Consider the following 24,133-nt stretch of genomic DNA (forward strand, 5'->3'; position numbering starts at 1 on the left):
GGGCTGTGACCCAGGGACACCGAGTGATCCAGGTAAGGCCATCGCGCAGGGCAGCGATTCCCGGGGTCTTCCCGCTGTCGGCGTGAGCAGCTGACGGCAGCCAGACCCTTCGCTAGGAAGCTAAACAAAGGAGCAATTAAATAAGTTAGAAATCAATCTGGAAGGACAGACAGACCTTTGGCTGACCCCCTCCATTCAAACAGACCCGCACGACCCCTCTCTTCCAAACATCAGCCCCAAACATCAGCCCAAGCCCAGAACAACGCACCAAAGTGAGGATGAACGCGGTGGGATCTGCACTAAGGACCAGGCACAGGCGTGGACGCAAAAAACACCCTCAGAACATTAACGCCCGCATGCGATAGCGAAGAAACGGGCTGGAGGGTGCTTGATCCTCGCTGCAATCAAAAATCCTTTATTTGCAAATAAAACAGCATCGTGGGCCGCTGCACCTGGGCAAATGTCAGGATCAAACCTCCAATTCCCACTCGGCCGGGGTAAATGTGGGAAAGGTCAGCGCCAGCACCAATAAACACCATTTTCTCCCTTAAACTCCTTGTATCTGACACTGATGGGCGGAATGGGGTGGGATAGAGAGTGATTTCAGCGCTTTAATCAGCGGTGATTTGAATTAAACCTCGTTCCAGACGCGCTCCCCGGGTGGCCGACAGCGAGCACTCAACGCGGCTTTCATTTCTATCCAAAAACCTCATGGCCAGGCTGGAAGAATCCACTCGGGAAAAGCGTTTGGGGAAAAGCTGCCTCCAAGCCTTCAGCCCTGCCCTCCTCCTCCTCCTCCTCCTCACCCTTTGGGGACCGGCGGAGCTGCCGCTGTCATTGCGATTCAGCCGGCGTTTCGCTCCCGATGCGCTTACGGCACCGGTTCCATTTGGCCACTGTAAGATCTCCAATATCGTATTAAAAAGACTTAAGACTTTGGTGAGTGCTCAGGCTGGGAAAGGTGGTTATAGGGGGGAAAAAACCCAACAAAACAACAGGTCTTTTTGCAAACGGAGGGAAAAACAAGCCTGAAAACTCAGGCGACGAGGAGGCAGCACAGGCGGTGTTTGTAGCCGCTCTGCGGCGCAAATAGCAGCTTGCCCGCCCCTCATTTATCTTCTTTTCGGGGCTGGTACATGCCCAGCATGGAAAAAGGTGTTTCTGCGTCAGGTAAGAGCCCTCTCATGGTTTAATTTGCTGAGGATTTGGGCGCTGGAAGCAAAAAGGCGCCGCTGCGCAGGGAGGGGACGGTGGCGGCTGCTGCTGCAGCTCTGCAGATGCTGTGGGGAGGATGTTGCGGATTCTCCAGCCTGGAAAAATCAGGGTAGACAAAGAAACCATCCAGAGCCAGATGCTCCCTGTGTGACTTTATAGTTTTATATATAAAATATATAGTTTATATATAAAAAAAAAGGAGCAGAGAGCTTGAGCGATGCAGCTGTGAGCGGGTGGCCAGGACCGGTGTCCCCAAACAAGCATCCCCAGCCTGTGCCTTGCCCAGTCTCTCCCCAGTTTAATCCAGCTCCTTGTTATAGGCGAGAAACTGGGATACTGGTACTAGAGGCGTGAGCCCCAAGGCTACGCACAACGGCAGCGTTAAGGTGATTAGTGGCAATGGGGAGGAATACGGAGGAATTAAGACCGAGGCGCATCAGCGCTACAACAGCTGTTCACGTTCCTTCCGACAAATTAAGCCTAAACCCAGTTTTAAGGGGACCGTTGCGCAAAGCAGCTCTCTGGGTCTGCTTTCATTTTGGTTGGAAATCATGTTTATGATTGAGTTCAATCATAACCCACCCCCGGCATTGCTCCGTGTCCCTGAGAGCCTCATCTATGTGTATTTTCAACCCATCCAGGGATGGTGACTCCAGCACTGCCCTGGGCAGCCGGTTCCAATGCCCCACAGCCCTTTGGGGAAGAAATTGGTCCCCACATCCAACCTCAACCTCCCCTGGTGCAACTTGAGGCCGTTTCCAAGGCAGAGAAGCTCCCCCGGTGCCGAACAACCTTCTCCAGTGACCCCAAGTCCCGCACGTCTCCGCAGCTACAAACCTACGCTCGCGTTTCTTCCCTGTCAAATTGAACAATTGATTTATCTATTAGCCTTTTAATATAGAAAAAGCAACGGGGATAACTCAAAGAGCATCCCTGTTGTTGGTACTCACCAGGGAGCGGAGGGAACATCAGGACGTCGAGAGAAAGGAGCGGAAAGGTGCAGCCGGAGCAGGGACGGGATGCACTCTCGGGCTCGGGATCGCTCGCCGATGGCTGGAAACAATCGCAGAGACACCGTGTAGAACCGGAGGGACAATAAGCACACAGCTCCACCATCTTTCCTCAAACAAAACCAATCCCAAACAACTTACTTTTGCCCCTTTTTTTGGCCTCTACGAACCTGCGGTCTGGACGTACTTAGAGAAGAGAGCCAGAGCTTTCCAATGAGACAGGTGTTTATTTAGTTCAAGCGCTAAGGATTTGCGCCGTTGCCGTCGTCGGGTCGTATTATCAAACAGAGCTGAGGTACCAGTGACATTCCAACATGAAGGAACCTTTTTCCCCCCTCCCTTATACAATTTCTTCTACTACTCGTATCAAGACAAAAGGTGAGCAATGGAACAGCTGCATCATGGACTGTACAACCATCAAGCCAGAGCGGGGAGGACACAAGAAACGGAGCAGAAACCTTCACTGTTTACCAAAAAATCAGCTTTAAAATGGTTGTTCCTGCGGTTCTACCGGCCAAGGCGATGGAGCAAAAGAAAATGAACAGGTAAAAATGTGCTAAGACGCGTGGAGCGAGGAATTATGGTGCGAATACAACTCGAGGCCGCGTTGCTCGCTGTGGAAGTGGCAAAGAGGGTTTAGGACAGGATCAAGTCCTGTAGTCACGTTAAGCGCGGACTAATCAGCAAGGACGTATGTTAAATTAATTAAAAGCATACCTGCAGCCCTCAGGGGATAAAAGGCAAACGAGTGACGCCTGGTCCTTGCGGAACCTTTTATATTTGAGGGCAATTTGTACCTTGTCCATGGAACAAACCTGCGGCCGCACGGGCTAAGCTGCTCCTTGCAAATCTGGCGCTTAAAGCTTAAAATGATGGGAAACACATGGGTTTGGTTATATGAGGAGTGAAAAAAGGGGCTTGTGGAAAAGAGCCAACATAAGAACCAAAGGAAAGAGAACGAAGCATAAAAAAAGCAGCGAGATGAACCACTTTTGCGCAGTTAAGAACAGGAAACGCAGCCAAGTTTCCTTCCCCCCAACCAGCCCCAAGAGTTGCTTTTAAATAAAGAATGATCCTTTGTCACATATCATTGGATGTTTATTTCAAGACATGCCACGTCAAAAAAAACTCGCCTTTTTAATATTGCGTTAGAAAAGCACTTTACATCTCGTTCTGCCTTTAAGTTACCGTTGTGCAGAGTCGCTAAAAACCCCAGGGCAGGGCACAGGTCTAACATTCATTTCATTAATTAAGAATTCTGCAATGATGCCCATTTCCCTGGTCAAAGTGGTGGTGAGGACGATTCCCTTTCTCTTCCCCGCTCGGTTATTTGAAGGGGCGGAAGGGAATAAAGGAGGAGCCTGAATGTTGAAACTTTGCAATCGTTCCTTGGGGTCGCAATGGCGACGCAGACTCGCGAATTCCTTCCTGCACTGTCAACTCCATCTTCGCCCAGCAAACAAGGTATTTACAATGGTGGTTTTATTAACTTACACAGCAACTTCACAATGACTAGTAAAGATTAAAAGGGTGCACTTCTAGTGTGTTCCACTCCGTGTTTCTCGGGTAGCTACATCGCGCAACATCAGCAAAGCTCTACACAGATTCCTCAGCAAAAATGACCGGAAAGAGTAAAAAATAATGAAGCGGAGAAATAAATATCAAAGAGGAAAAAAATTAAAAAGGTTAATTGTAAGCCTAGTTAAATAGAAAACTAAATTACTCGTCGTTTAACCCAACTATACAGCTCTAGCGAACCGAACTAAACCAACTCGGAAGACTGAACGTAAAAAAACGCTAAAAAATAAAGGCATCGATCTGCATAATCGGAAGGTGGTTTCCATCCTATTTAACTCCCTTTCCGTCTACGAGCTCTCAACTAGATTTGGGTCCGATCAAAGCAAACAGCCCTTCCCCAGCCCACCTACGACCAACGCTATGGAAAAGGGGTGCGATCCCCGATTCCGTCTCCACTGGCTCCATCCAGCTGCTCTTATGTCAACGCTTCAATGCGCTCCGGCTGCTTTTAGCGCCACTCCTGACTTCACTTAAGATTTCCCCCTAAAAGAAATTGAAAACAAAATAGATAAGAAGCAAAACGCTTTCTCCTCCAAAGACCTGAAACGTTACGTTCCCGTCTCTCGGGCACTAATAATTCACTGGTGTTCTAGATTAAAAAAACCTGCTCTTCGAACTCATCTTGCACTCAAAAGGGATTTCCCTGTTTCCTGCAAGTGTTTTTGCTAATGCACATCCACCCTTTCCTTGCCCCCGAATCCTCCAGAAGCCGCTCGTCCCGTTCAGAAAGACACTTGGAGTTTCTCAATATCCTTTCCTGGAAATGTGTTCACGTTGCCTCTGCAAGAACTACAAAATCCAGCAGCTTTTGGTGGTGTCAAAACCCCCGTCTTTATTATTTCTTGTTTTAAAACCATTTGGGGGTTTGAAAACCAATCAAGACTATCTCTGCTCAAAAGATGAAGAGCTTGGGTTTAATTTTATTGTTACGGTAAGGATAGGCGTTTAACCCTGGGTATACACCACCTAAGTCGCTCCCGGTTTGTCAGCGAAACCAAACGGGTGAGATTCGCCACCGTTCTGCACGTACATCTCGTCTAAGTCCAATTCCAAACTTACTCGGTCGCCATCATTTCAAAGTGCAACATCATAACATATTAAAAAAAGGAACGAATATTAAGAAATTGTACCTATTTTTTTTTTTCTTTTCCATTTTTAAAGTCATAACTAGAATACGCTGGAATATTTTGGCTTTTTTTTTTTTCTTTTCTTATAAATAATGAAGACACTGACATTTTGTGTGTGTGTGTGTGTGCTTGTGAAGCTAATAGATCATCTCCACGAGACAGCCAGCGATGATGAACTGCGATACGTTATTACTGAAAGGGGAAGGTTCAAGCCAATATTCACACTGCAGTCAATGAAGAATCAAGGGAGGGAAAGCAGTGATGTTCTGGAGAAAATGGAGAAGCCACGCGGTATTAGCAGGAACAGCCTCCTTCACTGACAGGCTGCTCTTGAGGCTTTTCCAGTTTTATGTCAATCACTGGAAAAAAAAACAATGAGTTAAGGCAAATAGATTTCCAATGTCTGTCTCTAAGCACGGTCTGCTCTTCCCCTCCTTGTCCCAAACCCATCGCTGCATGCTGAAGGGTCTAATCAGCATTTCTGGAGTCACAGAATCCCAGAGTGTCAGGGGTTGGAAGGGACCTGGAAAGCTCATCCAGTGCAATCCCCCCATGGAGCAGGAACACCCAGATGAGGTTACACAGGAAGGTGTCCAGGCGGGTTGGAATGTCTGCACAGAAGGAGACTCCACAACCCCCTGGGCAGCCTGGGCCAGGCTCTGACACCCTCACCAGGAACAAGTTGCTTCTCAAATTTAGAATGGAACCTCCTGTGTTCCAGTTTGAACCCATTACCACTTGTCCTGTCACTGGTTGTCACCAGAAGAGCCTGGCTCCATCCTCCTGACACTCACCCTTTCCATATTGATCTCCATGAATGAGTCCCTCCTCAGTGTCCTCTTGTCCAGCTCCAGAGCCCCAGCTCCCTCAGCCTTTCCTCACACGGGAGATGCTCCACTCCCTGCAGCATCTTGGTGGCTGCGCTGGACTCTCTGCAGCAGTTCCCTGTCCTGCTGGAACTGAGGGGCCACAACTGGACACAAGATTCCAGGTGTGGTCTCCCCAGGGCAGAGCAGAGGGGCAGGAGAACCTCTCTGACCTACTGACCACCCCCTTCTAACCCACCCCAGGTACCATTGGCTTCCTGGCCACAAGGGCCCAGTGCTGGCTCATGGTCACCCTGCTGTCCCCAGGACCCCCAGCTCCCTTTCCCCTACTCTGCTCTCCAACAGCTCGTTCCCCAACTTACACTGGAACCTGGGGTTGTTCCTGCCCAGATCCAAGACTCTACACTTGCCCTTGTTCTAGTTCATTACATTTCTCCCCGCCCAACTCTCAGCCTGTCCAGGTCTCTGATGGCAGCACAGCCTCTGGCGTGTCAGCCACTCCTCCCAGCTTGGTGTCACCAGCAAACTTGCTGACAGTCACTCTATTCCCTCATCCAAGTCATTGATGAATATATTGAATAATATAGGCCCCAGTACTAAATAAGAGCTTGGAAACCTCCAAGCTGCAAATCAGTGCAAGATTCAGTTTTCCAGCATCGAGAGCTGGTGGGAACCCAGGAGGGGATGGACCCACTGGCTCCAAGAAAGAAGAGCTGGGGACAGCAGAGACTGAGAGGAACCACTTCAAATTAATCACTTCAAATCAATCACTTCGGTAGCTCCTGCGCCTGGTGGGTGGGTAGGAAAGGCTGTTTGGTGTGAAAAGAATCACAGAATCATTTTGGTTGGAAAAGCCCCTCAAGATCATTGAGTCCAACTGTTCCCCCACTCCCGGCACTGCCCCATGTCCTGAGAACCTCATGTCCGTCTGTCCAACCCTCCAGGGATGGTGACTCCAGCACTGCCCTGGGCAGCCTGTTCCAATGCCCCACAGCCCTTTGGGGAAGAAATTGTTCCCCACATCCAACCTCAACCTCCCCTGGCGCAACTTGAGGCCGTTTCCTCTGCTCCTGGCGCTTGTTCCTGGGGAGCAGAGCCCGACCCCCCCTGGCTCCAAGCTCCTTTCAGGCAGTTCAGAGATCAGAAGGTCTCCCCTCAGCTCCTGTTCTCCAGCTGAACCTCCCAGATCCCTCAGCCGCTCCATCACACTTGTGCTCCAGCCCCTCACCAGCTCCGTTCCCTTCTCTCCACTCGCTCCAGCACCTCAAGCCCTTTCTTGTGAGGTGATCCCGCCACCCCTCTGGCCGCCATTTTGAACCCTGAGGTGATCGTGGTGCCCCTGGGGCTGCCATTTTGTACTCTGAGGTGACTCTGGTGCCCCTCTGGCCGCCATTTTGAGCCCTGAGGTGATTCTGGTGCCGCCATTTTGAGCCCTGAGATGAGGGGCCCAAAACTGCCCCCGGGGATTCAAGGTTTGGCCTCCGCAGTGCCCAGCACAGGGGGACAACCCCAATACAGCCGGCACCATGTGCTCTGCCAAGATAATCCATGGCAGAATATTCTTCTTCACGCTGTGCCCTCAAGCACCTTCCACCACCCCCAGCTCACAGATACGTGCTCCCCTGAACTCTCCCAATCTTTCCTCTCGTTAAATCGCTTCGCTCACCCCCCCACCAACCAAAACCCCCCCTGCCACCTCGCCCCTCGGAATCATTTTGGTAGGGAAGGACACTTATGTCGCCTTTCACAGGAGGAGCTTTGAGCGCTAATCCTCAAACCCAACTCGCTCAGCACAAGTCTCAAGCGTTTCTCTTATCAGTGAACACAGAGGTCACGGAGCTGGTGCTTCCAGCTTAGCTCTTCTGGGGCTTGAAGCTGCTTTTTACAGAGGTGAGGGGATATCAGCATAAAAAGGGAAAAGATCAATAGTTCACCTCAAATATTTGGTCCACTTGTTCGGCTGATCTAAACCTCAATGAACATTGAAGAGCTAGAGATGCTCGAGCACCCAGAGTTCTGTCACTGAGCACGAGCGGTTTGAGATCCTTGAACCCTCCATGTCCTGCAAAAAGAAATAACCCTATGGAAAATCCCCCCGTTAATCCTAGCGCAGCTGTCTGAAAGACAATCGTATGCTATTTCTGCTATCTGCAGGCTGCAGAAAGACCAATTCAAAGTGCCCTTATTGAGCTCCTATTTAGAGACCGCGATCAAACACCCCGATGGAGAAACCATCAGCCAGCGCCTGGGCATTCCACCACCACCCTCATTAATAAAGATTGCTGCTCGTTAACCTTTTGCTGACCTGCATTACAAAATGTTCTTGATCGTTCTAGCCCATATCACCCAAAGCTTGTGCCTTTGCAGTTGCAACCCGCAGCTTTACAAATGCTCCTTTCCCTTATGCAGGAAATGGAGTTTCAGCACCAAACTTGTCCCTGTCCCACAGTTCTGCCCCATCTTTCCTCCAAAGCACCGTTTCTCCTCCATTGACCTGCTGGAGAGGGGACAGAGGAGCCCCAGAAATGATCTGAGGCTGGAACAGCTCTGCTGGGAGGACAGGCTGAGAGAGTTGGGGTCACCTTATTTTGGGGTCACCTTATTGTGACCTTTCTGTACTTAAGAGGGGCTGAGAAGATGGGGACAGACTTTAGAGCAGGGCCTGTTGCCACAGGACAAGGGGTGATGGTTTGAAACTAAAGGAGGGAGATTCAGGCCGGACGTGAGGAAGAAATTGTTGCGCTGAGGGTGGTGAGAGCCTGGCCCAGGTTGGCCAGAGAGGTGGTGGATGAACCATCCCTGGAGACATCCCAGGCCAGGCTGGACGGGGCTCTGAGCAACCTGAGCTGGTGAACATGTCCCTGCTCATGGCAGGGGGGGCACTGGGGGAGCTCTGGATGTCCCTTCAACCCAAACGTTCAGCTGAGTCTTCTCCTCCCTCACATCACACAAACACTGGCGCAGAGCCGGCTGGGGTCAAGCCGGGCTGCCCTGGAGGGTTACAGGATCGCCATCCCTCAAGTTTCCTTGAACACAACCCTGAGAAACTGGCCTGATTTAAGATTTAGGAGGGTTGGAGAATGAACCTACAGAAGCTCTTTCCAACCTACCTCCTTCTAGGGTTCTGCAAGTTGAGATTTGCAAGAGCCACAGTTCTTTTTCAGGCCTCTTTGCAACTGTTTTCCCCCACTCCACAGTCTTCCTTCCTTTCTCACATCCGACCAGCTCTAACATCAAGCAAAGAATCATTCTGGACCCGTTTACACCTTCTTGTTGTCTTCCCTTCAGTTTTCATACGCTCATCCTCATTTTTTTTGTACTACCTCACAGCCCTAACATCACATCCCTACTTAGAATCATAGAATCACTTTGCCTGGAGGCCCTTAAAATTCAGTCTAAATGTAACGTAAATCTGGCACTAACCCATGTCCCTGAGAACCTCATGTCCATCTGTCCAACCCTCCAGGGATGGTGACTCCAGCACTGCCCTGGGCAGCCTGTTCCAATGCCCCACAGCCCTTTGGGGAAGAAATTGTTCCCCACATCCAACCTCAACCTCCCCTGGCGCAACTTGAGGCCGTTTCCTCTGCTCCTGGCGCTTGTTCCTGGGGAGCAGAGCCCGACCCCCCTGGCTCCAAGCTCCTTTCAGGCAGTTCAGAGATCAGAAGGTCTCCCCTCAGCTCCTGTTCTCCAGCTGAACCCACCAGGTCTCTCAGCCGCTCCATCACATTGTGCTCCAGCCCCTCACCAGCTCCGTTCCCTTCTCTCAACTCGCTCCAGCACCTCAAGGCCTTTCTTGGCGTGAGGAGCCCAAAACTGCCCCCTCTCATCCTGTGGCTTGTTCTTTGGGAGAAGAGCCCAACACCCTCAACACCCCTAGTCCCTTCTATCCAGCCAAACCTTCTTTCTCATTATTTCAAAGGTTACTTGTCCCCACTCCCCCTCTCAATCCTCTTCTTGGGGTGTCCATGAGCCAAGCAAGGGTTGCAGGAGAGATATCGCTCCCTCCTTCTTCATCTTTGTTATTCAGACCCCGCGCTCTCCTCGTCCGCGGTGACGCCTGGCAGCGCTTTGCCATCGCTCGGAGGCATAAAGGATACTGTCTTCTCTACTTTTGTCTTGTGTGCTTTCCATTCCAGGCAAGGCAGCTGCCACGCGTCGGAAAAGCTGCGAAAAGACAAGAAAAACACCACACAGGGAACAGATCAAAACAATCGTACTTTAAGGAGTGCGCAATCCGGTTGATACAGTTCAAACAATGATTCAATACAGCCCTCAGTACTATTTACGCTGCTGCCACCGAAAAGCCTGACACCAAATATAACCTTTATTCTCAGGAAATGGAAAACCGCTTTTATGGTGTTGTTGTTGGAGATCAAATGTTAACGGCTACAAGCCGCAGACCTTCCAGAACCTTCTGTGCAAAGATGCTGTGTTTGGAATGCAGCGTTTCCACCTCGGACCTGTCACAGAGCCCAACAATGTCCCTGCGGCCGAGGGAACTCAACCTTCACACCTCCATGGATTATTAGACACAGCAATAACACCAAACGCAACACCCGTTGTCACCAATTTGGAGCATCTTCTTCCACGTATCTGTGGTTCAGGTTCTCTATGAACTAGGATCTTTCTTTCCGGAATTTGCCTAATGCTTTTCTGAGCGCTTTCAAATTTTGGTACCCAATTCCATCGCTATCCCACGTCCAGCCCGCACTCAGGGTATAAAACACACAACACCAACACCGAGCGCATTTGCGATGCCAAAGCCCTTGTTCTACCTCTTGCTTAGATGCTGTCCCCAATTTCCCAGCAAGATATTCCCTTCACAATGAAGGAGGCTGAGAAATAAGCCTGAACGGGATCGATTCCCTCTTGTGCATTTCTACGTTTGTTCCCGAAACTCAGATTTGGGGTTCCAATCATGTGGCTCTTCCCCAACCCCCAGGTGAGGAGCCTCCACATTCACCCACTATTAAATCATGAAAATTCACTTGAACATCCCAAATCCTCAAAATTAGAGACTGTGCTTCAGCCAAGTCCGATTTCTCCGAGAAGTTGCTGTGTTTGGTTGGTAGGAAAACAGAGGTTTCAACGAGAATATTCTCTTTTTCGTGTCTCGGCGAGAGGACAAATCTGATGGATGAACAACCTTTGTCTTCGTCATGGTTATCAAATAATCACCTAATTGTTTCTTACCTTGGGAGAACAGACCTAGTAGAGTTTGGTCCCATGCTGATGTGCTCAGCACACACCCAGATGCTAAAGCATCTAAAATATATATTGAATTAAGCTTTTTACACCATTAAAGACATTCTTACTATTATGTATTTCTTCCCTGTTCATATCAAGCATCCAGGACATGAGATGAGCGCATCAACATCACCCCACGGCAGCTTGGGAGCCCCAAAATGCTCGGTGTGAGTCTGACGTCAGCCTTAATGAATTAAATTAACATTATTGCACATTATCTCAGTCCTCAAATGACACCAAGCCAAGCCACTTATTCCCAGTGACCCGATGGCCACCAAAAACGGAGCCGAGCGCTGTCGCCCTGGTTATATTACAAACGTAGGTACCTGAACCGCTTTGCACATCAGCGCCCAAGCGCTTTGGCGAAATATTCGGCCCCATGTGTCGAAATGATGCTGGGAAAACATCAAGCTGACAAAGCTGGTGTAATAAGTTCTCCTCAAATGAATCTCTGGCATCTTCACCCTTTTCTCACCGACAGCAACACCACTGAAATCTGGACCGAGATGAGGAAAAGGGTCGGAGAAGCCGGTCCTTGACGTATCTCACTGTTTTTAGACAACGATTTTGAAGCAAAAAAGCTTAATATCCCCCTCTAAGTTTCTATTAACCTCCAGCATTTCCCACTCTCACTGAAAAGTTCAGGCAAATCATAATATACCAAAGTAACGGAGATCACGTCAAAATCACGGGTGCTAAGGCACAGACAGCAGGAACGCACGACCACCCAAAAATATAAAGATAAGAGAGACTTCTGGTCAGAATTAAGATGATTTTGACACAGGGAGAAGCGAAACGTTGATCTAATTGTAACCCTTGGCCAAAAAACGCCCTAGAGAATTCAAATACGCCACTTGGTACTCGATCCGCTCGCCTCACCTCATCCCCGCTCCCCAGCAAAATGCAACGTGATGATGGTTTTGCAAGCGTTTTAAACTGGACAGACAGAAGCATTTGGGGTTCTAAGAATGAAATGGGGGAGAAGAAGAAGCCACAGACTTTCCGAGCGATGTCCCATTCTTCTTCTTTGCTGTTCCAATCAGATAAGGGGACAGCACTGCCAACCTTTTGAGCTTTATCACTATTCCAAAGGCTTCTCATTCGCTCACTGGAGCACTAGACTATTCATTACAAGGTTTTTTCGCATCTTCGAGATGATCAAGTATTAGCGATTCAATCTCATCTTCCTCTGGAAGCCTTAGAAGTTTCAGTGTTATATTTGAATCTGCAAGCAATGTTTTATTTGCCTTTAAATCTACAATAAACTCAATCACATTTGGGTACAGAAGGTCCTGACTTTCCTTCTTTTAATGGGCTTTGTCCCTCAAATTCCTTCTACTCTCAAAATGTTCAATATTCAGGGAGATTTCATGGGTTGATCAATGGATCTGAACTTCAGTTTTATGAAGGGAAACGCAGCATTTCATGCAGCTCTTTGCCAATCCGGGTGGAAGAAGAATTTAAAACAAATCATTTTCACAGAATCCCAGAATGTCAGGGGTTGAAGGGACCTGGAAAGCTCATCCAGTGCAATCCCCCCATGGAGCAGGAACACCCAGATGAGGTTACACAGGAAGGTGTCCAGGCGGGTTGGAATGTCTGCACAGAAGGAGACTCCACAACCTCCCTGGGCAGCCTGGGCCAGGCTCTGACACCCTCACCAGGAACAAGTTTCTTCTCATATTTAAGGGGAACCTCCTGTGTTGCAGTTTATACCCATTACCCCTTGTCCTACCATTGGCTGTCACCGAGAAGAGCCTGGCTCCATCCTCCTGACACTCACCCTTTAGATATCTGTAAACATGAATGAGTCCCCCCTCAGTGTCCTCTTGTCCAGCTCCAGAGCCCCAGCTCCCTCAGCCTTTCCTCACACGGGAGATGCTCCACTCCCTGCAGCATCTTGGTGGCTGCGCTGGACTCTCTCCAGCAGTTCCCTGTCCTGCTGGAACTGAGGGGCCACAACTGGACACAAGATTCCAGGTGTGGTCTCTCCAGGGCAGAGCAGAGGGGCAGGAGAACCTCTCTGACCTACTGACCATCCCCTTCTAACCCACCCCAGGTACCATTGGCTTCCTGGCCACAAGGGCCCAGTGCTGGCTCATGCTCACCCTGCTGTCCCCAGGACCCCCAGGTCCCTTTCCCCTACACTGCTCTCCAACAGCTCATTTCCCAGCTTACACTGTGGTACTTTAAAGTGTGGCATTGCTGTTTACTCTATTCCACCCTTGTATAATACACAGGGATGTGTTTTATAGAGGGGAGGAGGTGGGGAGCCTTAAAAAAACCCGCTATTGATGGGAGCCGACTGGAATTTCAATTTAAATTTAAACCAAGCTGCTGACAGAAAGGCCAAGTGTTGAAAACACACTAACCCTTTCTTTACGTGAAGAGCAGGAATAGATGACGCTTTAGTGGTGTTTCGCCTCTAAATTCTTTTGACTGAAAACAAAAAGCACTTGGTGACTAAGGGAAAATATCAACTTTCTGTCTTATTAACCTTGTGCTTATCAGCTCCAGCATATGGGAACAAACCCAATTACGGAATGTTCCTGATGGTTCCAAAGGAGCTTTCGACGCAGGGACCTTCCGGCTTCACAGCGATGAAAAAAGACACACATATATATATATATAAAATATAGTATATATATACACGCACATACGTGTTATCTATTTGTGCACATCTGTTTATGAGTAAAAATCCATGTATTGGCGGGAATTCTGGCCTTTAGGTGGGAGTTAAGCACTGGAAAACGGAGCTGCACAAGATCCCTTCCAGCATTTCAACCTGCAATCTCCTAACCCTGCAAAAAAGAAGATAAAAACCCCCACACAAACGCTCGTTTCACGCCGTTAGTTTCAAGTCATTTGCCAAATTGTGCCTTTCCGACTGCTCCAGCCAATAAATCCCCAGCAGATCAGTGTCACAATGACAGCAGACATGGAAAATAAGATGTTGCCACCGCAGCGATATGGAAGGGATCACGGTCCAGGTGGAAATCCTGTTCCCCACCGCAAAATGTTTCCCTAGTTCTCATTCTCCGAGGCGAGCGGCGCAACTCAAAGAATAATTTTCGCCTATCAGATGGACAAAAATAAAGGAGAAAGAGCCGAGCTGGGAGATGTGAAAAGGGGGTGGATGGAGGGGCCGCGCTCCCTTCGCTGCTGCCGTGAGAAAGTTCCTGTGCCAAACGGCACATTGAGCTCTTTGAGAGCGACACGGAGCGCGACGGGGACCGCGGGACGGAGGGATCGCGGCTCTCCCTCCCCTACCCGACGCTGAAATGAGCCCTGACACATTCTGGGCATGAAACAAAAAGATTTCCTGAAATGCAGACTGCCCGGATAGACGCTGAAGCTCAAGGTCTTTGAAAGCTTGTTCAGGGCTGGCAAATAAAATGAATCAGACGCTAATTCTCTGCATTAACTGAAGCGAGTTGTCTACTTGTGTCCTCAGGCTTAAGGTTCTCTTGGCAATCGGTCTCTGCTAAAACCTGCAGGATGCAAAAGACATTTTTCCCCCTCTATTGCATTGGTTTAACCCCAGAATAAAACTATCACCATTTTGACTCTGTAATATCATCCACTCCTTTTTCCTTCAACACCCGCTCCCCAAACCACAAGGAACAGCGAGTGCACAGGATTTTGGTGACCTGAGACAGCCCTGCCTTGGAATCACAGAGTCATTTTGGTTGGAAAAGACCCTCAAGATCATCAAGTCCAACCACAGCCCACCCCTGGCACTGCCCCATGTCCTGAGAACCTCATGTCCGTTTGTCCAACCCTCCAGGGATGGTGACTCCAGCACTGCCCTGGGCAGCCTGTTCCAATGCCCCACAGCCCTTTGGGGAAGAAATTGTTCCTAAATCCAACCTCAACCTCCCCTGGCGCAACTTGAGGCCGTTTCCTCTGCTCCTGGCGCTTGTTCCTGGGGAGCAGAGCCCGACCCCCCTGGCTCCAAGCTCCTTTCAGGCAGTTGATTTGAACAGATCCAAGAGCAGAGAGCAGCTGTGTGTTACAATCTAGTTTGAATGTGCAACTAGAAGAGATGAGGTTTGTCCCAGCAGCTCATCAGATCAGTCCTTGGGGAAAAGAAGCACCAGAGAAGTCATAAAAGGCAAGCCTGTCATGTCCAGCACCAGCCCAGGCTGCAAACCCTCTGCAGCCTCAAGTTGGGCCAGGGGAGGTTGAGGTTGGATGTGGGGAACAAATTCTTCCCCAAAGGGCTGTGGGGCATTGGAACAGGCTGCCCAGGGCAGTGCTGGAGTCACCATCCCTGGAGGGTTGGACAGACGGACATGAGGTTCTCAGGGACGTGGGGCAGTGCCGGGGGTGGGGGAACATTGGACTCGATGATCTTGAGGGTCTTTTCCAACCAAAACGACTCTGTGGCTCTAGATGAAGATCCACCTCCAAGCCTCTGTACCAAGCCCCAGGTTACTCACAGCCACCTTTAACCCCAGAACTGTGTCAGCTGAAGTGCTGTCCTGAGCCATCCCATTTCACATCACAGGGGAATGGCAAAAAAAGCCCATCAGCAGCATGTTCTCCTCTATTTCTTTGTTGGCAGAAGATGCTGGCATTGAAATATATGCCGTTTGAAGTCTGGGGCAACTCGCCTTCTGGAGTCAGGCACTGTGGATTTGTAGGACAGCTGTGGAGAGCACAGAGCTGAAGACAATGCCCATTCCCTTTATCAGACCTGCCTTCCAGCAGAAAAGGATCAAAAAGCAGCTAAAAGTAGCACACAAGGTCAAAAGTACCCTGGTTCCCCACTGACTGTCTCAGCCATTACTATCCCCAAGCAGCACAAGAAATGAAGCTTCTTCCGTACCCTTACCGGGGCAAACACCGATTCTGAAACCTCATGGGCAGCATCCCCTGGGCCAATATAAATAGAATCATAGAATTGTTTTGGTTGGAAAAGCCCCTCAAGATCATGGAGTCCAACCATATCCCACCCCTGGCACTGCGAACCTCATCTCTGTGTATTTTCAACCCCTCCAGGGATGGTGACTCCAGCACTGCCCTGGGCAGCCTGTTCCAATGCCCCACAGCCCTTTGGGGAAGAAATTGTTCCCCACATCCAACCTCAACCTCCCCTGGCGCAACTTGAGGCTGTTTCATCCACCAAAGTCTCCATCGGGCCTGTGGATTCCGGGTAAACTAGAGCACGTGCGTGAGGGGCCCAAAACAGACACCAGGATTTGAGGTTTGGCCTCCCAGTACCACACTGGAATTGACATTTCTCACCTAAAAGAGACAATGGAAAGAAAGCAAGGAAGCTCTGGTGGGCCTGACATGAGGCATTAGTGAATAGAGCTGGTTCTGGAACTGGTAACATGAAGGTTTTTACACCCAACGCTGCACAGAAAGCAAAACCTTAATGAGAAGGGGATGGAAATGCACAAAGGCCAATAAAGGAGGACATGGGGTTCAACTCCAAGTGCATTCACTTGAGCCATTCGCCACCTTTGACCCAGGGCACAGGGTCCAGATCCAGGAGAACAGTGGGGAAATGACAATGTTTCACCAGCTTTTCTAAACTGCTCAAGGCTGCCAAGTGAAGCACCAACAACCTGAGAAGCTTCAATAGTGTCAAAAGTTTGGCACGGAGGAAAAACCAACCAACCAACCCCAAACCAGTTCATGTTCCCTAATCTCACACACAGTATCAAAGCTGCACGTGGTAACCGCTGAATCTGAACCTACGCACGAGTGGACTAGTGCAAGATTCACCTTCACGTTCATATTTAACATCTGGCACTATCATTTTCACATCAATGTGTTTCATTATGTGTAGTCAAAATACAAACTTTGTATCGGAAATAATTTGAGACCTGAACTGAAAATCCTCTGTGAAAACCAACGTTGTTCTGCAGAACCAGAATTTATTACGGGTACAATTTATTAGTTACAGGAAGGTCGAATTTGCATTCAGAGCGATTTATACAGGTTACGGGACAGGAATCCCTTCTGCACTTGTACCCAAACACTTTCCAGTTTCATTGGGGAGGAATTTATTGATAAGCCTATAAAATAAATTCCTACCTTTCAATAGAGAGCTGCAAGGAAAAGAGAACTAGATAACTAGTGGCATTAAAAGCCATAGAATCATAGAACAGTTTGGGTTGGAAGGGCCTCCAAAAGTCATCTAGTCTTATCCTTTGAGAATTGTTTCAACAACTGTTTATTGAACTAATAAAATATGAGAGTTTCAAATATTCTGCAGCTTTGACGTTCCTGAAAATCCCAGGCCTGTAACACAAGGAGCAAAACAAAGAAAGAACAGAGACGTAACAGCCCCAAGTTCTGGAGATATTACTGTTCATTGGTGCGAGTGAAGAACAAGAATTCTGTCTCTGAACACTAAATCTGCCATTTAATACAGAGGAAAGTAGCCCCCGGGTTCCCATCAACACTTCTTACCACCAAACGTGTTTTCTGACACAAATAGTCTTACCTGGCAATTAAAATCAGAGGCGTAATTTGTCTAGACTTCCATTAGACAACTGAGATTTTTCTCTAGGGGGGTAGAGCAACAGAAATGGCTTCATGCTCCGACAATCTCGTTACTACAATCCCTTCAGCATCAAATATAAAAAGCCAAAGTGTGTTCCTTTGTAATGCATTAAATGGAGGTTCCACCCTCCGTGACGAAGGCTGCGGGAGCTTTAAAAGGCACGTTTTATTCCAAAAGGGATGACAGGAACAGCATATGAGATTTTCCTGCTTACATCTTGAATCATCAGGGTTTCAAGTGGCCCCGAAAGCCATGAGTGACCTCACAGGCTCGGACATGGATTTCTGGAGATGTATCAGCAACTCCCTCAAGGAAAGAGGGACCACAGAGCCCAGAGAGTGCTGGTGAATGGGGCTGCACTGAGCTGGTGGCCAGTCACTAGTGGTGTCCCCCAGGGGTCACTGTTGGGTCCAGTCCTGTTATACATCTTTATTGATGATTTACATCAGGGGATTGAGACCATCATCAGCAAGTTTGCTGATGACACCAAGTTGGGAGGGAGTGTGGACCTGCTGAAGGCAGGAGGGCTCTGCAGAGGGATCTGGATAGACTGGAAAAGTGGGCTGATTTCAGTGGGATGGAGTTCAACAAGGCCAAGTGCCGGGTGCTGCACTTTGGCCACAACAACCCCCTGCAGCGCTCCAGGCTGGCACAGAGTGGCTGGAGAGCAGCCAGGCAGAAAGGGACCTGGGGGACTAATGGACAGGAAGCTCAACATGAGCCACCAGTGTGCCCAGGTGGCCAAGAAGGCCAATGGTGTCCTGTCCTGTATCCAAACCAGCGTGGTCAGCAGGACAAGGGCAGTGATCCTTCCCCTGTGCTCTGCATTGGGGAGCCCACACCTGGAGTCTTGTGTTCAGTTCTGGGCCCCTCAGCTCAGGAAAGAGATTGAAGTGCTGGAGCGGGTCCAGAGAAGAGCAACAAGACTGGGGAAGGGACTTGAACACAAGCCCTATGGGGAGAGGCTGAGGGAGCTGGGCTTGTTTAGTCTGGAGAAGAGGAGGCTTAGAGGGGAGCTCAGCACTCTCTAGAACTACCTGAAGGGCAGTTCTAGCCAGGTGGGGATTGGGCTCTTCTCCAGGCATCAGCAATAGGACAAGGGGCCATGGGCTTCAACTCTGCCAGGGGAAATTGAGGCTGGAGATTAGAAAGCAATTCTGTGCAGAGAGAGTGGTCAGGCATTGGAATGGCTGCCCAGGGAAGTGCTGGACTCACCGGCCCTGGAGGTTTTTAAGCTGAGATTGGACATGGCACTTAGTGCCATGATCTAGTCAATGGGCTGGAGTTGGACCAAGGGTTGGACTGGATGATCTCTGAGGTCTTTTCCAACCCAGTCGATTCTGCGATTCTGTGATTCTTCACCTTCATCATCATTCCTCTAAGCGCACATCCCCTCGTCTAAGGAAACATGAAGGATTCCAGCGCAGAATCCAAGTTTTAATGACAAAGCAGCCCCCGTGTTGTGGCAGGATAATTGGTGGGTCCTGCAAGCGAACGCTCCTCTGCTCGCTAAGGCGCCAAAGGCAGCACTGAGTTAACACGTCTAATTATTCTATTAGGGAGGGAATCGTTTTGCTATTAATATACAACGCCAAGGGATATTTTAATAACAGACCCTTCATTCTGTATATAACACACAAAGTAATTTATAAACCTGTCTTAGCAACCCTTGATAAAACTCTTCATAGAAACTACTTGAGTAACTGTATATAAAATATACATTATGTGGTTATATACATATGTGGAGGCACCCAAGAATGAACGTCTTCACCTTGTGCTCTTGCGCCTCTTCCTACCATAAAATCAGCTGCCAAATGCTTTATCAGCCACGATTCCAGCTGAGAAATCATGAGATGGATGATAAAAATCAGCTTCCCATTATGTACCAAGCTGGTAGGGACGTACGGCTCTAATTCTGTATTCAAGATCTGCTAGTGAGCGTATTTCCTGACACAACTAATAAGCTCAAACATAATTTCTTTCCTGTACACACCAGATCAGTTCCCCGGCGTTTCCTACTTTGACCAGTTCCCCGATTGTCAAGTGATGCGTCTTCATTAACACAAGTATTACAACGTTGGAATTTAAAGAGCTGTGGCTCATCTTGCAGCATAAAATCTGATTTTGCTGCAGTTGCATCAGCTCAAAGGACATTTTGCTGCTTCCAGGACTCAACAACTCATCATCTACCAAAAATAAATAGCCCAGGTTGTCCAAGAAAATTTGCTTTCCAACAGAGTGGGAACGACACCTTACACAGTCTCACTGTCCTGTGGAAGCATTTTGGGCCATCATGCTCACAGAAACCCAGAATGTCAGGGGTTGGAAGGGACCTGGAAAGCTCATCCAGTGCAATCCCCCCATGGAGCAGGAACACCCAGATGAGGTTACACAGGAAGGTGTCCAGGCGGGTTGGAATGTCTGCACAGAAGGAGACTCCACAACCCCCCTGGGCAGCCTGGGCCAGGCTCTGCCACCCTCACCATGAAAAGGTTTCTTCCCATATTTAAATGGAACCTCCTGTGTTCCAGTTTGAATCCAATACACCTTGTCCTACCACTGGTTGTCACCAAGAAGAGCCTGGCTCCATCCTCCTGACACTCACCCTTTAGATATCTGTCAACATGAATGAGTCCCCCCTCAGTGTCCTCTTGTCCAGCTCCAGAGCCCCAGCTCCCTCAGCCTTTCCTCACACGGGAGATGCTCCACTCCCTGCAGCATCTTGGTGGCTGCGCTGGACTCTCTGCAGCAGTTCCCTGTCCTGCTGGAACTGAGGGGCCACAACTGGACACAAGATTCCAGGTGTGGTCTCCCCAGGGCAGAGCAGAGGGGCAGGAGAACCTCTCTGACCTACTGACCACCCCCTTCTAACCCACCCCAGGTCCCATTGGCTTCCTGGCCACAAGGGCCCAGTGCTGGCTCATGGTCACCCTGCTGTCCCCAGGACCCCCAGGTCCCTTTCCCCTACACTGCTCTCCAACAGCTCGTTCCCCAACTTACACTGGAACCTGGGGTTGTTCCTGCCCAGATCCAAGACTCTACACTTGCCCTTGTTCTAATTCATTAAATGTTTCCCTGCCCAACTCTCAGCCTGTCCAGGTCTCTGATGGCAGCACAGCCTCTGGCGTGTCAGCCACTCCTCCCAGCTTGGTGTCACCAGCAAACTTGCTGACAGTCACTCTATTCCCTCATCCAAGTCACTGATATTGAATATTGAATATATTCAATATATTCAATATATTGAATATATTGAATATATTGAATAACAGCGGCCCCAGCACTGCCCCTGAGGCACTGCACTAGATCCAGGCCTCAACTGGACTCTGCCCCATTGACCACAACTTGACGCTCCTCCTTGACTGGTTTGCCCGCATTTATTCACCGAACCGATATCAGCAAAGGTCCTCAGATCAATATTCGCCCAACTTTTTGGCTCACGCCTTAATCCCTTCAACATAAACACCGAATCTGGATTTGCAAGAATACAGGGAGGTACAGAATCATGGAACCATTTGGGTTGGAAAAGATTTTTAAGATCATTGAGTCTAATTGCTTCCCCAGCCCCAGCACTACCCCACGGCCCTGAGAAACCTCATCTCTGCCTATTTTCAACCCCTCCATGGATGGTGACTCCACCACTGCCCGGGGCAGCCTGTTCTAATGCCTGACAGCCCGTTCCACGAATAAACTGTTCCTAATACAATTCCACACCCACGAAGCTTCTTCAAGAATCTCCAATTCATTTGCTGCTCAGCCAACAAGTCAACTCAGATGTTATTTGCTGCATATAGACCACAAAGGTTCCCCTGACACCCCTTGTCTGGGACATCTCCAGTTCCACAAGGATGGACCAACAGAAGCAGCTTCGGTCGCCGCGTTCTCACCTGTTTTACATTGTATCCCGCTTTTGCGCTAGTTTCGATGAACATTACATTCAGCTCTTTGGCTTTTCTTTCTCCTTCCTCAATGGACACTTGTCTGGAGAAGATAAGACAGAAATAATAAAAAAACCCCAAAATTAACACCAAAAAAATAGACAAACACCTTGAAAATTAAGATTTTCATCTTCAGGTGACTGTTTTATTACGGTTCAGAAAGCATTTCATTTTTTCTTTCCCCGCGCACAGGGAAAACCTGAGCACAGTTGTACATAAATGTCACCATTTTATGGTATCAGATGGGCTTTACGGCACAAAATAGCTCACAAAATAGAGCTCAAGTTCCCAGCAGAACATATAAGATTTCTCTACGTCCTGCCCAGGACGTTGTGCTTTTCCATCTGAACAATTAGCAATCGATAAGATTTAAATGCCCAATAACCACTGTGAACTTGCAGCTTACCCAACTACCTTAAAAGACGACCAAGAGCATATGAATGCCATAAAAAAGGTTGTTATAAATACGAAGAGACACGAGCGAAGCTGTTCTGAGGAAACAGGGATTTGGATCGAATCCAGAACACTTCCCCTCTTGCTTTTGGTTTTACCTTTGTGACCTCTCATTCCTTTGTGTTCATGTCGAACCACGCAGCAAAAGCTGAAGATGCACAACTTCTAGTCCAAATATTGAAGTTTGCCAACTGACAAAAACCCCCAAAGAGTTTTAAACGGGAGGATTACTTGCGCCGTTCATTTATATCTGAGCAAATCTATTAAATGTGAATATTTGTAATGACTTTAGCTTATTCGTTTAGTGATGGAGGTTGCAGTTAACGCTCCCTTCTTGTTATCTGAACAAGTTGACGACAGCTTCTTGACTCATTGTGCTGGAAACTTAACCAAACAAGGGAAGTTTATTTCTCTAGTCGTGGCCGTTTCCGGCATCTTCAAAACAAGCTTGAGCATTTTGAAAAGAAAAAAGAGAACGATAATGCAAACGTTCTTTTAAAAGATGAGTTTTTACCTTTTATCCGCTAGATCTGTTTTATTTCCCACCAGCATGATGATGACGTCGCTGCCCCGTTCCGTTCGGACGTCGTCGATCCATTTCGTTGTCTGCTGGAACGAGTTGACATCTACCGGAGAACAGCGGAGAGGGGTGATCACCGCGATATTCCTCACACATCGCCGCAAAATACAGCTTTATATCTCAAATCAAAGCTTCATACGCTCTGGAATCGGCATCGCAGAGCGATGAAGAACCGGCGAGCGAAAACTTCAGTCTTTCCACACTGAATAGATGAAAATTTTGGCGTTGATGGGTGGGGAATTCACTCCAAGTGAATTCAAAGCCAGGGAATGAATTGAGTTGAGCTAGAAGTTGGTTTTGATAGCGTCTCAATCAAGAAGTCTCATCACTGTGTGTTAGACCCTTTTATTTTTAGATCAACGTCAAATATTTTATATGGAGAGTGCGAATTAATGTGCTGTTGTATTCTACGCTACTCATGGCTTGTGCGTCTGGAGCAAGAGATTCCTACGGTTTCATTGCTTCTTAAAAGTACTTCATAACAGGTACACATTTGTGCAAAGTAACCACATCTTTACTTGGTAAGCTCTAGGAAATATCAATTATACAATACACGAGCGACTCTTTAATTATTGAACGCCGAGTTCCAAACAGCTTCCAAACCATTTGCACAGACCCAAAAAGACCAATTTAGCCTGTCCACAGACACGTTTTCTTGAGGATCCATCCCAAAAAGCATCAAAATAGGAATTTCTGGAAACTACCCTGATCTACACGAGCTCCACAAACAGCATTTGAGCTGCAAAAAAGGGGCAGCAGCTCTTCCCAAATATCGATTGATTTCATTTTAATGCCTTCTACTGCATAGTTATATATAGTACGGCAGACAGTCAAGACTTGAGCGTTTGCCAGCGTCTTAATTCTTCTCTTTACTACTTGGTAATATTGAATTTGCTAAGCCGGTAAAAGAATCCCCAAGTTCGCAGCGAACCTGTAATTTTAGCCCAAACGAACGTGCTATTTTGAACAATTAAAGCTTTTCTAGGTAATCTTCTAGTCTTTATAAATGAAAAGACTTTTGTAGCATTAGGCCGTTGCTCCCAGTTGATTCTGGTTTAGAACTGGAAGCGTCGGAAGGTTTAGTTCTCCTAAACCACATTTTCTGTTTGTTGTAAATACAGAACTCGAGTAAGTCGGGGGCTCTGGACTGAGGGGAGGGACAGAAGGAAAAGGCTTGAAGAAGCACCAATATTTTTAGTTCACAAAAATGTACATACCTTAGTAAGAAAGGAAAGAACAATTGTTAAAGGAGAAGGGCTTAGCGGGTAAGTTTTTACACATTGCAAAATGTCCAAGTGGCTGATTGGAATGAAAATGTGATGTTAATGCGGTTTCCCCCCCAGCCCATGTCCCAGATTGATCGATTTTTTGGGGGGTGGGGAGGGCGAATGGAGTGAAGCGAGTTACAGTGATGGATACAAAGTCTCTACGTGAAGTATTCGGATTATCTACATATTTGAGACTAAAAGTCCCGGGTGATATTATGATCAAAAAGCAGATGGAAGAGGGTAAAGTGCAACAAGCCCGGTCGGGATTTAAGGCTTCAGGAGAACGTGATAGGAAAGGGTTAGAAAACCATGTCGTTCGTAAGACAATTTATACATTATGACAGCAACCGATTGTCTACAACGGAAGAAA

At 48.2% G+C, this 24,133-nt stretch overlaps 1 protein-coding gene across 5 annotated transcripts in view; it reads right to left on the reverse strand.

Moving 5' to 3' along the window:
• Positions 1–3,342: 3,342 nt before the first annotated feature.
• RAB6A (RAB6A, member RAS oncogene family) overlaps positions 3,343–24,133 on the reverse strand; it is a gene marked incomplete at its 3' end in the record, with an annotated part of 61,747 nt that continues 40,956 nt past the window's right edge. For 3 of the 5 annotated variants that reach the window (XM_080354096.1, XM_080354097.1, XM_080354099.1), the window contains 4 exons: positions 22,430–22,541; positions 21,412–21,505; positions 9,858–9,924; positions 3,343–5,289 (listed from right to left, as the gene is read on the reverse strand). In XM_080354096.1, coding sequence (XP_080210222.1) covers positions 5,225–5,289; positions 9,858–9,924; positions 21,412–21,505; positions 22,430–22,541 — 338 coding nt within the window. Of the gene's footprint in view, positions 5,290–9,783; positions 9,925–15,533; positions 15,659–21,411; positions 21,506–22,429; positions 22,542–24,133 lie in introns of those variants that run through there. The other 2 variants (XM_080354095.1, XM_080354098.1) reach the window with 2 other exon arrangements.

This window comes from Nesoenas mayeri, assembly GCF_963082525.1.
Source record: "Nesoenas mayeri genome assembly, chromosome: 1".
NCBI classification, from domain to species: domain Eukaryota; kingdom Metazoa; phylum Chordata; class Aves; order Columbiformes; family Columbidae; genus Nesoenas; species Nesoenas mayeri.